The 12,719-nt window shown below is 39.8% G+C and overlaps 1 protein-coding gene across 1 annotated transcript; it reads right to left on the bottom strand.

Moving 5' to 3' along the window:
* Positions 1-563: 563 nt before the first annotated feature.
* On the bottom strand, positions 564-12,627 carry pi4k2b (phosphatidylinositol 4-kinase type 2 beta). Its single transcript, XM_066660534.1, has 10 exons — positions 12,202-12,627; positions 9,645-9,796; positions 8,734-8,934; positions 8,145-8,276; positions 6,508-6,661; positions 6,170-6,234; positions 5,895-5,994; positions 5,338-5,471; positions 3,928-3,987; positions 564-2,613 (listed from the first exon to the last, which is right to left on the bottom strand). Exons 1-10 carry the CDS (start codon positions 12,452-12,454, stop codon positions 2,440-2,442), a joined length of 1,425 nt encoding a protein of 474 aa, XP_066516631.1. The 5' UTR covers positions 12,455-12,627; the 3' UTR covers positions 564-2,439.
* Positions 12,628-12,719: the final 92 nt, after the last annotated feature.

Below are 12,719 nucleotides of genomic sequence, written 5' to 3'. Positions count from 1 at the left end.
AATTACTCATGAAGGATTACGCATTTTGCCAATTTTTGGGTAGAAATTCAAATTGAGTTTATATTAATTTGCATGGTAGCTGCTCCTACAGACTGTTCCATGACATTCTCTAATGGTTTTTTTGTAAATGATACAGAAGAAAACTTATTTCACAATTGGAAATTTTGTTTAGATGACAATAACAAGTAATAGTGGAAATTAAAAACATTATGGTAAAAATTAATATATTTGAAGATGATTTCAGAATCTTAATTTCACTGCACCATCCGCAAAACACTAAAATAAAAAATTACTATTATTATAACTGAGATCAACAAGAGATGTAAGACTCCATATTACCTTATGTAATTGTGCAATTTTCTCACACAAACACATTAAAATTTGTTGGAAAAATGGTTTCACTGAAATTTAACAAAGAAAAAAAACATTATCTGGAACACCTAATTTTGTCATGTTTAAACAGTCAGTGGCTACAATGGTTTTCTATAAGAAATTATTTTATTTGCACTTTAAACATTGGAGAATGTCTAAGAACTGCCTGAAGCAGGTACAATGCAAATTATAACAAACAAACAAACTTTACAAAACATGTACATTTTACATTTGTAAGAAGTTAAGACAAAAAAAAAATTTCCAACAACTACACATGTGAAACTGAATTATAAAAAAGGTTCCAGAATTGCACACACAAGGCTAAATAGCCTCATATTGTGGGTGGATTTTTTATTTTTTTTTGCATGTCAGTGTTTACTTTAGAACACTAAAAGCCACTAATTTAATTCGTTGAATAAAAGTCAAAATTTGCCTGTCACAGTTTTGACAATATGCCAATATTTGGTTCCTTAAGATTTCAACCTTTAGTGTAGAATTCAGTTAAAGTTCATTTCCCAAAATTAATTCTCACTAAAGTAAGCTTTATGCATTTTCTAAGTTGTGGACTATTTTTTTATAACACTCCATTTTCACATCAACACATTTAAGTTGGTTGGAATATCTGAAATATTTAAAAAGGTAATGCACCACACAAGGCATTTAAAAAAAAAAACAATTTAATGTTACAGAATGGACTGAATTAAAAGGGTGCCCCCCCCCTCAATTTTCAAGAAAGCTAATGCAAAGAGAATGTCCAGTGACTTAAGAAAAAAAATCCTTTAAAAAGTTCCAGAGATGCAAATTTTTTGGTGATTCAAAAAAACTGGACCATGTCAATCCGTTTATATGCAATTTTTATTGATTTGTCGCATACGATATAATTCAACTTTAACAACCATTCAGCAGGAATGCATATAAATATTCAGGTGAAATGTATTCATAGTTTAACTCCACCCCAAACAGTTCAAACCCTTCCTTCACTTTATCAATGTGTACATTACCAATAGTATTTGGACACATAATTAAATACATTCAGAGTATCAAAATACCATTGTTCATCTCCTCAGTGAAAGAGAAATGTGAAATGTAAACTTGCGAGTTACATTCAAGCAGAGGTTTCAAGTTTTTAAAGTTATTTACATTTCATTCCTCATTCGTAGTTATACACTCTTATTTATATATATTTTTTTATTTTATAAAAAAAAAATTGGCAGTTGAGCAAGGCAAAGATGCCATACTTACACTTTAAAAACACAATTCCCTTTATCCACTCAACACGAGAGATGAAAATTGTTCAGTGAAAGGGCAATAAATACAGAAAAATATCCCAGATGTTTTCATTTCAGACCTCACACAACCCTCCTTTGTGCACAAAAGAAAGCTTCTGTTAATCTCCAAAACGTCCACAAACCAAATTTACCCATCACAATTATTACATAATGTGTGCAAAACGTTTTGGCACCTCTTATCAAATGTGAAGCTCTGAAAGTGATTTTTCTAAGTGACTGCCAATTTTAGTGCATGTTTTTGTAAAAAGTCACAAAATATAAAATATTGAAATGTGCCAAAACTGTTGTCATTCCCATTGGATACGTTTGACATTTTATTTGCTGCTGATAAATTAAATCCAGCTAATAGACAGTAGTTGTGCATTCAAATATGCAGAAAGATCGTTTTCTCCAAGTATCAATGTAGGGGCACAGAAAACCTTTGCACAATCACCTGATCACAATTATATATTTATTACAACCAAGAATTATGAAATCTTTGTAACGTGAGTTTTTGTTCACTTTTTACAAAGAAACTTGTGTAATATTTTTCCCCATTTGAATGACTATTCAAATATTTAAGGTGGACTGGCACCAACATGTTACCACAATTACTGGAATACTTAGTTCTATAAAATAGCTTTGGGCCAAAATATTATGTGACTAATTATTGACAGATTTTTGGTTTGTGTTTTTTTTTTTCTGCAAAGAATGTTTTTTTCCTCAATCACTTTGTAATCAGGCAATAATGTAATACCTGTGAGAGCTGCATAGCCTCATGTGTAGTTTTCTCTAAACGTTACCAGGACGTGAAGAAGGGTCTTTTACAGTGGAAAGTTTGTGTGAAAGCGTTTCCTAACTGCACCACTCTTCCCTGAGCTCCTCCTCGACTCCGCTCTACCACGACCCGTGGCATCTGGACCAGCTGGATTGGACTCTTCCCATCCTTTAGAGCCTGCGTCAGGTTTAAGATCTACAGGAAAAAAGCAGTGGTTTAGTGAAAGAAACAAGCAATCCAGCAAGGCCAACAACATGCTAACACAGTTAAAACGAAATTACAAAGAGCATCACACAACCAGCATACCTTTTTAAGCCCAATTTATACTTCTGCTTTGACTCAATGCAGATCCTACGCTGTTGTGAGCGTTTATACTCCTGTGTTGGTGCCTGTCTCATTCTACATTTACACCTCCACACCACTAGGGCTGAATCTCAAACATCTTCCTCTCTATAAAGCAGTGGTCACCAACCTTTTTATGTACAAGATCACCTTTAGAAATCTGAACAAATGAAAGATCTACCAGCGTAAATGCCAGGCTTACGATACATAAAAAACAAAGCTGTGTACGTCTGCAGTGACTACAATAACATAAAATTAAATAGTTTACTTCATTAATGTACAATTGAGTGTCAGCTGTAAGGGCAGTACCTGGGGCTGTCTGTAGACTGTCCATATCTCTTGCTTATACTTCTGTTGGGAGCATCTTCTGATACCCTTTTTGCCTATCCCAATATCCTAGCTTTTATTTTGGTGGCTGTATTTATAGAAGTACAATATGGTCGAAAATTTGCATAAGGCAGCACAACTCCACAGAACACTGGAGTATAGTGTGACTCTTGCTGTGTTGTAATTTGTGTAATATCTCCCGTTTTTAACGAAACAGCGCCGCCATGTCGGCTCAGAGAGGGCAGAGGCGTAGCACTATTGGTCAGGGATGCGAAATTCGTGTGTCAGTATTCGCAGACACAAACCCTGTGTGACCGTGGCTTTACATGTCCCTGCTTAAGTAGTTCGCAAACCACTGGATACAGAATGATGTGGCTATAGTAACGTAAACACCAGAACCAAATCAACCACGATTTATCGCGATCGATTTGCATGGTTTTGGCGTTCGACCTGTCGATCGACCACTGCTATATATACATTCAATGTTGTGGTGTATTAATTTTATGAATCTTAATGTGCACTATTTAGGGGGTAGGTCATTGTTTGGGACAGAGCATAGTTTACATACGTTTATGTATTTTGGTTCAAACAATGTCCGTTCAACAGCCAATCAATCACAGTCCTTGCAGTCTGCGATGCGTAGATACAATTCTAGAGAGATGCACATTAGGCTACGCCATAGGCCACGGCGTAGGGTTCAGGTCTATAAACTGGGCTTCAGAAGGCAGCACTAAGTGTTTTTTTTCTTTGCACAAAATATAAAAACGTTCACTTTAGGGCTGCCTTTCATGTGGATAAAACTAATGAAATAAGTAATGTTCTGATAAGTTCCAGACTCACCTGTCCCCTCATGACCGACATCTGCTTCTCAAACATGGTTTTATCAAAACCCTTATCAGTCTGAAAACAAGAGAGGAGGACAGTCAAATTATTAATTCCATTATATATTTGTGTAGGATTTCAGTTGTGTCCAGTCTTTGTAAATGAGAGAGTTTTCCTTTGTTTCATTCTTTTAATACTGATTGTAATGTGAAATTCGAGATTGGCTGAAATATGACAGGTTTCACTGATTAATTCTTTTTCTGTTCAGTTAGAATCACAATGAATTTCAAAGCTTTATCTACAGGGAAAGTGCTGGAGTGAAAGAGGAAGCAGGAAATGAGTTTGATACCCTTTTGTTACATGAGCAGCAACCTGATCCATGGAGGAAACAAAAGAACCACTGGGTTTGATTTGTAAGAGATTAGTAAGAGTGATAGCCATACTGCTACAATCAAGAATTTACAGAGAGAGAGAGAGAAACAAAGACTGCTATAAAAGTAAAAAAAAAATGTTCTCTATCATTTTAAAGGTTAAAAAAAATATATATATTTTAACTCATCTGACATGAAATTGTGGAGAATATGTTTGGAATTTTCCTCAGATGGTGTGTCCCAATCTTGATTATTCAACTTCTGAAAACTCACGTGAACAATACTTAAATGCCTTCGATTTTTTTTTTTTTTTTTATTTAAGTTCTTTAAAAATTTAACCCGTATTTTCTCAGCTCTCTTTGAATAATATGGGGCTGAAATATAAGAAAGGGTGAGTAAGCTGAATTGATCTGAGATTTAATGATATTAAAATATTAATCACTTGGTGGACTTGCCCCGTAAAGCAGTCACTGACCCTCAGTCATGTTTGGGTAAAAAACTTTTTCCATAAAGCCGTTCTGACCAGGCCCCCAGGATTTGCCTTCTCAAGCGTGCCATAGGAAATGAGGAGCTACAAGAGGACCATTCTAGAGTAGCTCTCCATTCACTCCCATTTATTTTGGTGTGTCTTTGAACAAATAATAAAAAGTATCTTCCGTTTCTGATTATGACACGGTGCAGGCTCTCTAACAGAGAATGGACTTTCTGTTATTTGATCCACAAATGGAAAAATTTCATAGTTTCAACGTTTTTCCACAACAAAGACATGATAAAGTTGTGAAACAAAACACTGTGCTGCAATGTTTGTAGAAACAAAATGAGCAATTACTTGTTGTTGTAGTACCACCTGGTTTCAGAGGCTACAATGTACTTCATTAACACTAAATATACAATTATATACGAGTATAATAAAAAGTGAGCAATATATGTTTGTTTGTACACAGTATATAAGCATCGACAACACGACTTAAACCCTGAAAGAGCTCTTCAGACAATTTTCTTAAAGATTTAAAGGCTTTTCTATGATTTTTAAAGCTTTCTTCGCAGCGATTTGTACCTTAAAGAGCTCATAGAGGTCCTCACACAGGTCCTGAACAAAGTTCATGTCTGAGATTCGAGACAGAACCAGGTCCCTTGTCTCCTGAGAGAACGAGACCTTTGCCTGAGCGAGCCATGCCCAGTGGAATGGATCTAAAACACACACACAAATATAAAATTAATAATAAGGGAAATGAATCATATTTCAGTCACAATTTATGTATGACGATGCAGTGAATTGTTTTCTAAAGACCAAAACTGAGTTGTGGTGAATGAGTCAATCAGTTTCTAAAGAATCAGTCTGGAATTTACATCAAACACAGCTTGCTCAAGAAGTAAATCTAAAAGAATTGTGGCAAAATCTGAGACAAAACAGCACTGAATCACTGCCTAAATCATAAGGAGTCATGTCCAAATATGATTCACTTAATGAGAATGAGTTCCTTAAGATCTGAACTGAATCAAATCAAATTTAAACAGTGAAATTTGAGTTCATTAGGTACCAAGTCATTTTCTAAGGTATCAAACCAAACTTAAGTGTGTGTGTGTGTGTGTGTGTGTGTGCGCGCTCCTCACATGCTCTCCACTCATCTGGGTGTTTGAAAGGGAAAGCCAGACCGTTGTCTATTGCTGCAATCTGTATCCCACAGTCTTTAGGTTCAGTCCACTCATTTCCCTGAGGAAGCACACACAGTACTCAGGAGTGTGTCACTAATATTGTTCTGGCTGAATACCATCAAATCAGGTGCTGATGTTGGACAGTGGGTTATTTTCCTAAAATGATCCCCTAAAATTGGCTGAATTCACATTTTACAAGTGTATTTGGACATTGTGTACATAAACAAACCAACCTTTTCTGTTTGCTCTACATCTCCTGCCTTCTCATATTTGATCAGCCAGTTATCGTTCCCTCGGTCTGCAGCCAAAAAGCAAAGAGAAAAACACCATTCTTACTGTGAAAAACCAAACAGCAATGAAAAGCTGAAACAACTAATCTACATCTACTGAATGAATGTACTTTGTAATAAATAAGAAATGACCATCTTGTTAATACACTTTATTTAACTTATTCCTTAGTCCTTGGCTTCTAAATTATGTAATGTTAAACACTTTAATATCATGTCTGAGATATTAAATAATTAAAACATAGTTCAATCAGCAATATATTCCTTGTATTATTATTGAGTACCTGTGTTCCTGATGACGTAATCTAGAACCACAAGGCGCTCAAACTGTGACTGGAGTTGTTTCCTCATGTTCTCTGGAAGGGGTTCCGCCTCAAACTTCCTCAGCCAATAGTCAGCCTCCTGGTATCCCTCCACAAACAATTGGAAAGAGCCAACCTACAGAGAGAAGGAAAATTATTAATTCATTATCTGTAACCACTTATCCAGTTCATGGTCACGGTGGGTCCGGAGCCTAACCAGAATCACTGGGCGCAAGGCTGGAACACACCCTGAAGGGAGCACCAGTCGTTTGCTGGGCAAAACACATTCACTCACACCTATGGACACTTGAGTCACCAATTCACCCATCAACGTGGTTTTGGACCGTGGAAGGAAACCGGAGCACCCGGATGAAACCAATGCATACACACATAGAACACACCTCACAAACAGTCACCTGAAGTGGGGCTCGAACCTACAACCCCAGGACCTTGGAGCTGTATGACAGCAACACTACCTGCAGCGCCACTGTGCCGCCCAAGGGAGGGAAAATGATCATTAATAAAAATATGATTTAAAATTATGTTTTTGAAGAAGAATAATTACCAGCATCCTCCTAGTAACTACCTGGAATACTAGAGAACCCAGTTTGCAATCATAACTGCACCTTAGCAACCACCAAACATCAACTTGGGATAACACATCACTCAGCAGCCAATACCAAACGCCATAGCAACAACCTGGTCACTGCCCAGCAACAGCCTAATATAGCACTGCAAAATGTCTTAGCAATCACCTGGAATACTTCCGAAACCATGTAGCAGTACCCTAAACCATAAACTAAATATAATCTATTCACAACATTATACCAGAATGTGAATCTGCACAAAGCTGGCTTATTTAAATGGTATCACATTTTAATTTACTGGAAAATATTCTAAATTTCTTTAAAAATAAATAAAATAATAGTCATGCCCTTCCCTTAGAGCAATAAAATAAAAAAGCACTTGCGTAGCTACTTGAGATTCCATAGAACACTCTTTGCAACAAAGTAGCCATCATATAGCAATAGTTTGGAATAAATAAACCCAGCAAAAATCTGGGATATCATAGCAATCATCTACTAACAGCCTGGAACACCACATCAACTGAAAACCCAGGGAATTGTTCAAGCTGATCGGTCCTAATTACTAGCTATATATATATATATATTAAAAGAGAGTGGGAGCAAGAGCAAAAACGTGGACATGGCTGAAACAAAGACAAATATGCAAGGCTTTAAATAATAATGAGGATTTCCTCTGACAGACTTTTAAGGTCCACTTCCTCTGATCTAGCTCTGATCGTCAGCATTAAATGAGAGTTTGAGAGGAGTTTAATGCTCACAACAGAAACCAGTCAAACCTTCATGTCCAGGCCTGTCTGACCGTGATAAATCATCTGAACTACAGGAGGAGGGAACTCTGACTCAATACAACCAGACGGCTGCACCTCTTACTGTGGTCTTGTACACCTCTGAGCACCGGCACATCTTCCCTCACATCTGGTTTTAAAATGTTCCACACCATCCACAGTCCATACAAATCAGCCAACTATGTTTCTCTGGACAACCTCAGGCTACAGTATATTAGCACTGCCCATTCCTGCTGCAGGGTCTGACCTTAGGGGGCAGTCCAACTCTGTGGAAGCGACGCCCCACTTTGGGAACCTTCTCCAGGGCATATTTCTTCCCTCGAGACTTTGCTCGGTCGATGGCGTTATAGTGGAACGTTTCACTCGCAAGAGACACCACCTGTAAACAAACAAACAAACAAAAAAGAAAACAGTGATTTGACAATCAATCACATTCACGCACTTTCATGTTTGAACTCAATCTTCCTGTTCCACACTGGGGAGAGGGGGTGATCATATGGGATCATATGTCCAAACCAAATCTGAACGTGTCCAGTGCGAATGTAACTTAGTCCAGACCGAGTTTGATTTGGCCTGGTTTTAATCAGATTTGGTCCAGACAGAGTCTGATTTGGTCTCGTTCCAATCCAATTTAGTTCAAACTGAATGATTTGGTCTAGTTTGAATCTGATTCTGTATTTTTTTTAATTCATTTAGAGTTTGAATTTAGTAAAGAATGGTAACATTCTACCTTGTCCAGATCAAAGCTGGCATGTCCAGACAGAGTCTGATTTGGTCCAGGAAAATCTGTTCACTCCACTGTATCTGTAAAAGTAGGAGACGTTTGTGAACCTGACCTTGGTTTTGGGGACGATGTCAAGGCCAAGTTTCTGGTCGACAAGAGAGGCGGCTGCCTCTGAGAGGTAGCCCTGATTGGGCACAAGGCAGCCTCGCCCAAAACAGCATGGACAGCATACTTTGTGGAAATATTTGGTCCATTTGGGATTCAGGTGACCGTATGGCTCCTCTGACTTTGGTTTAAAAACGCCGATGATTTTCTGTGAGAGAACGAGAGAGAGAGATTGAGAAAGGAAGAGGGGGAAAAAAGTCCACAGTGTTTCATGAAGTGTCTGACCACAATTGCCTCCTGGATCATCCATCAGTGTTGTATCTCAGAAGAAATGTTGGTTCCAGGTCTTCAGGAAGGTTGGGCACTTGGTGTGAGATATTTTACCTGCAGCTGAATACAGCCTCCTCATTAAATCATGACCTGTCTCTGTTAGCCACGACTCCACCATATGCAAACAGCGCCACTAGCCTTCGAGCAGGCGCTTCCTCTGAGGAACACAAGCTCGGCCACAGCTTCATTCTAAAATGAGTTCCATGATGCGCCACTGGACAATTCAACACACCAGAGGAGAATGCCATCTGCCCAGGTCTGTCACATCAGCTCACAAATGCCAGTCTGGGGGGAGGGGTTGGGAGGGGTCATCCTGCCCCTCCCCAGTTAACAGGCCACGGACGGGTGAGAAGTCACCAAGCACTGACCCTGTGAACTCTATACCAGGGGCCTATGGACAGTTCAGGTGCCTTCATGAGCTCCTGCTGGTGTGGGTCTCTTCTCTTTCACTGACCAACACTAAAGTAGCTCCTCTGACAGCAGCACTACCTTGTGAAGATGGCTTAGACTCTCATTTTATCAGGAGGGTACTACTTCTTCACAGAAATGCAGATAAATAAGTAAATAAATAAATAAAATTAAACTCACCCCTTTAGGATCTTTTACAAAGTAACTCCCACTGGATCCCTGTGATATTCTCTCCGGAAAAACGCCGGCCTCGATAGCCTGCTCGGCTCGCTGCACTATCTCCCCAAATGCAGGGTCTTCTGGGAAATGGTTGAAGTCGCCACTGCTGTTCCCTGCACAAACACAAACAAAAATAATAAAAATAACTTAATGGATTAACTTCACTGTTCATCAGATTTGTATTTCACCAAACTTAGGCCCTAGATAGATTCTAGACCACAAAGGCATTTAAGGTGGAACTAAGGAGTGGCAGAATGTTACAGGGTGCTTTTTAAGGTGGAAAGAGGCTGGGAATTCTTCACAGTTTAAAGGTGGGAGGGAAGGATAAAAACTAGAGTTATTATTAACATTACAGCACCATTTAAGGTGGAATGGAGCCCCAAAAAGTAAGCATTGCACCATTCAATGTGGAGTTTGCATTACATTTTTAGTTTTTAATTTAATTTTTACCGAAATTTTAGAAGCTATGGATCGACACAAAATAACTGCATATTAAGTGACACGTGGCACCACATCAACCAGATTTAATAGTAAAAAATCAATTTGAAATGGAATATCCATGATGTCACCTACTAATCTGGCCATTGCTTTCAGCTGATTAATCAATGCACCTCTATAAACACCCCCTGCTTTTCTCTGAGGACTTGATTCGAGACACGAACACTGCTGTGAGAATCTGATGACTGGGACTGGACTTTTATCACTGCAGTGGAGAATGAGCTCAGGCTCACACGAACAGGCACTGGGATCGATACACACACACACACACAGAGGAAAGTGGCTCACCCAGTTTATCATCTAACACTATACTCTCTTTCAAGCGGTGTGTGTCTAAGTGCATTAATAAAACAAACTGATCCGTCGACAAACATTAAACATTAAAAACAAACTACTCCTTCAAAGAGAGAGAGAGAGCACATGAGAGAGGTTTTATTCAAACTAAAACCCTTAAAAACAAGCAGCTGTAATATGAGTTGCTGTCATTTACTAAATAAATAAATAGATAAAAATCACAAAACTTTCATGGCTGTGTGTGTGGGGGTTCTAGACCTAACTCTGCAGTGTAAGCGTTCTGTTACGTAACACCCCTCTCCCCTTCACTCGGCAATAAAGAGACCAGCACGTAACAGCTACAAACACAGTACTGCGTTAAAACAACACTAGGTAAGATTTTGTTTTTGATCCTGGGCTCTGCTTACATTTGCAGAGAGGGAGTGGGGGTGGTTCCCTACCCCCCTCCTGAAGTTACACAATGCAGATTCTGCAGTGTTGAGCCCAGAACAGCAACAACAGACGCTCAGTTCTCCATATTACAACTCAATGAAGCATCACAATGAATTTAAAGCTGAAATTAAGTTAAAAGTATTATTTTTATAGACAGTCATTTAAGCCACTTCCTTGTTTCTACACTCACTGTCCAATCTGGTGTTCTAGTATTGGCCACTGTAGTCCATCTGTGGCTCTGCATACTTTGTCAGCTCCCCTTCCCCCTGTTCTTCAGTGCTCAGGACACCCACAGAGCAGGTGCGATGTGGTGGTGGATCATTCTCAGCGCTGCAGTGACACTGACGTGATGGTGGTGTGTTAGTGTGTGTTGTGCCGGTGTGAGTGGATCAGACACAGCAGTGCTGACCAGCATTAAGGGGCTTTAATGTTATAACCTAGGGTTATATTTGTTCTCTGCGTCTGTGCGGGGTTTCCTCCTACAGGCCGAACACACACATCACTAGGTGGAGTGTCTGTGTGAAACAATCCACAGGTGTGAGTGACTTGGTGAGTGGGTGAAATTGTCCATAAAAACGTGTGTGGGTGCATTGGATGAGTGTGTGAAACTGTCCATAGGTGTGCGCAAGTATGTCCACAGGTGACAGAGTGAGTTTTTGAAATTGCCCACAGGTGTGTGTGTGTGTGAGAGTGACTGGGCGAGTATGCAAAACTGGCCATAGGTGTGTTTGTGTGTGAGAGAAAGACGGACGGATTGTGTGAGACTGTGCATATGTTAGTGCCTCCAGGTCAGTGTGTGTGTTGGAGGTAGAAATGAACCTCATCGGTTTCCATGGTGACCATCTGTGGGCTCCTGACATCATGACCCATGCAGTCCAACATTATAAACAGACAAATATAACACAGGGATGAAAAGTGTTCTGTAAAGTTTTAACATTCGCCTAAAGACATTTAAAGACTTGTCACACAAAGACCTCCATTACTTTTAGAGTTATAACGATATGTGCTTTAAAGGGTCCGTTATCAAGATTAATATTAATGATTATTAGCAGTAAAATATGGTATTAATCTACAGAAGCTACATGTGTTCAAACAACAATGTGTTGAATCTTTTGTTTCTAGTTACTATTAATATCCAATGTATAGTCAGTTTGGTGGCGTGTAAAAAACCCGTGTCCACTCATATTTACTGCTAATATTATTACTAGCTGTAATATATTTATATCGTGTAATAAACTCGAAGCTGTTGATAAGTGTGTAAATGATTATACCCCCGTGTGTGTGTTTGTTTTACCCGGGGAATGCAGTGTGTCTCGGTCCGATGAAGAGCTTCGGGCCGCGGGCCTGCGCCGCTGTGTGGCCGGAGACGGCGCGTCGTGTTCGTGCAGAAGCAGCAGCAGAGGAGCGGTCTCCTCCTCCGGCTCTAGCTCAGGCTCCGGCTCCAGAAGTAGCGGCGCGGTGTCCCGCAGCTCCGCAGCCGACACCCGTGCACTTCCGCCCGGCCTAAGTGAAGGACTGAGCCCCGCCACCGCTCCGGGCTCACTCATCTCCTCCGTCCGCGGATAAACGCTCGGCGCGGGATCTTCTCCGAACACGGACCCGCTCACCGCCGCATCGCGCCGCGCATTTGTAACTTATTTACTTCTTTGTTTATGGTTGTTCACGCTCTAATCCCGACTCTTGACCGCGCTACCTGTACACATCATCCTTCTCGAGCTGCTTCCTCGTTTTATGCGCACGCGCGCCCTGCAGCAGTGAAGTCACATGGTTAAAAGGGAAAGTGATGCCTTTTTTTAAGTTCAGTGCCAAACG

The sequence above is a fragment of the Hoplias malabaricus genome, chromosome 2 (assembly GCF_029633855.1).
Source record: "Hoplias malabaricus isolate fHopMal1 chromosome 2, fHopMal1.hap1, whole genome shotgun sequence".
NCBI lineage: Eukaryota > Metazoa > Chordata > Actinopteri > Characiformes > Erythrinidae > Hoplias > Hoplias malabaricus.
This window is presented reverse-complemented; position numbering and strand designations above follow the sequence as displayed.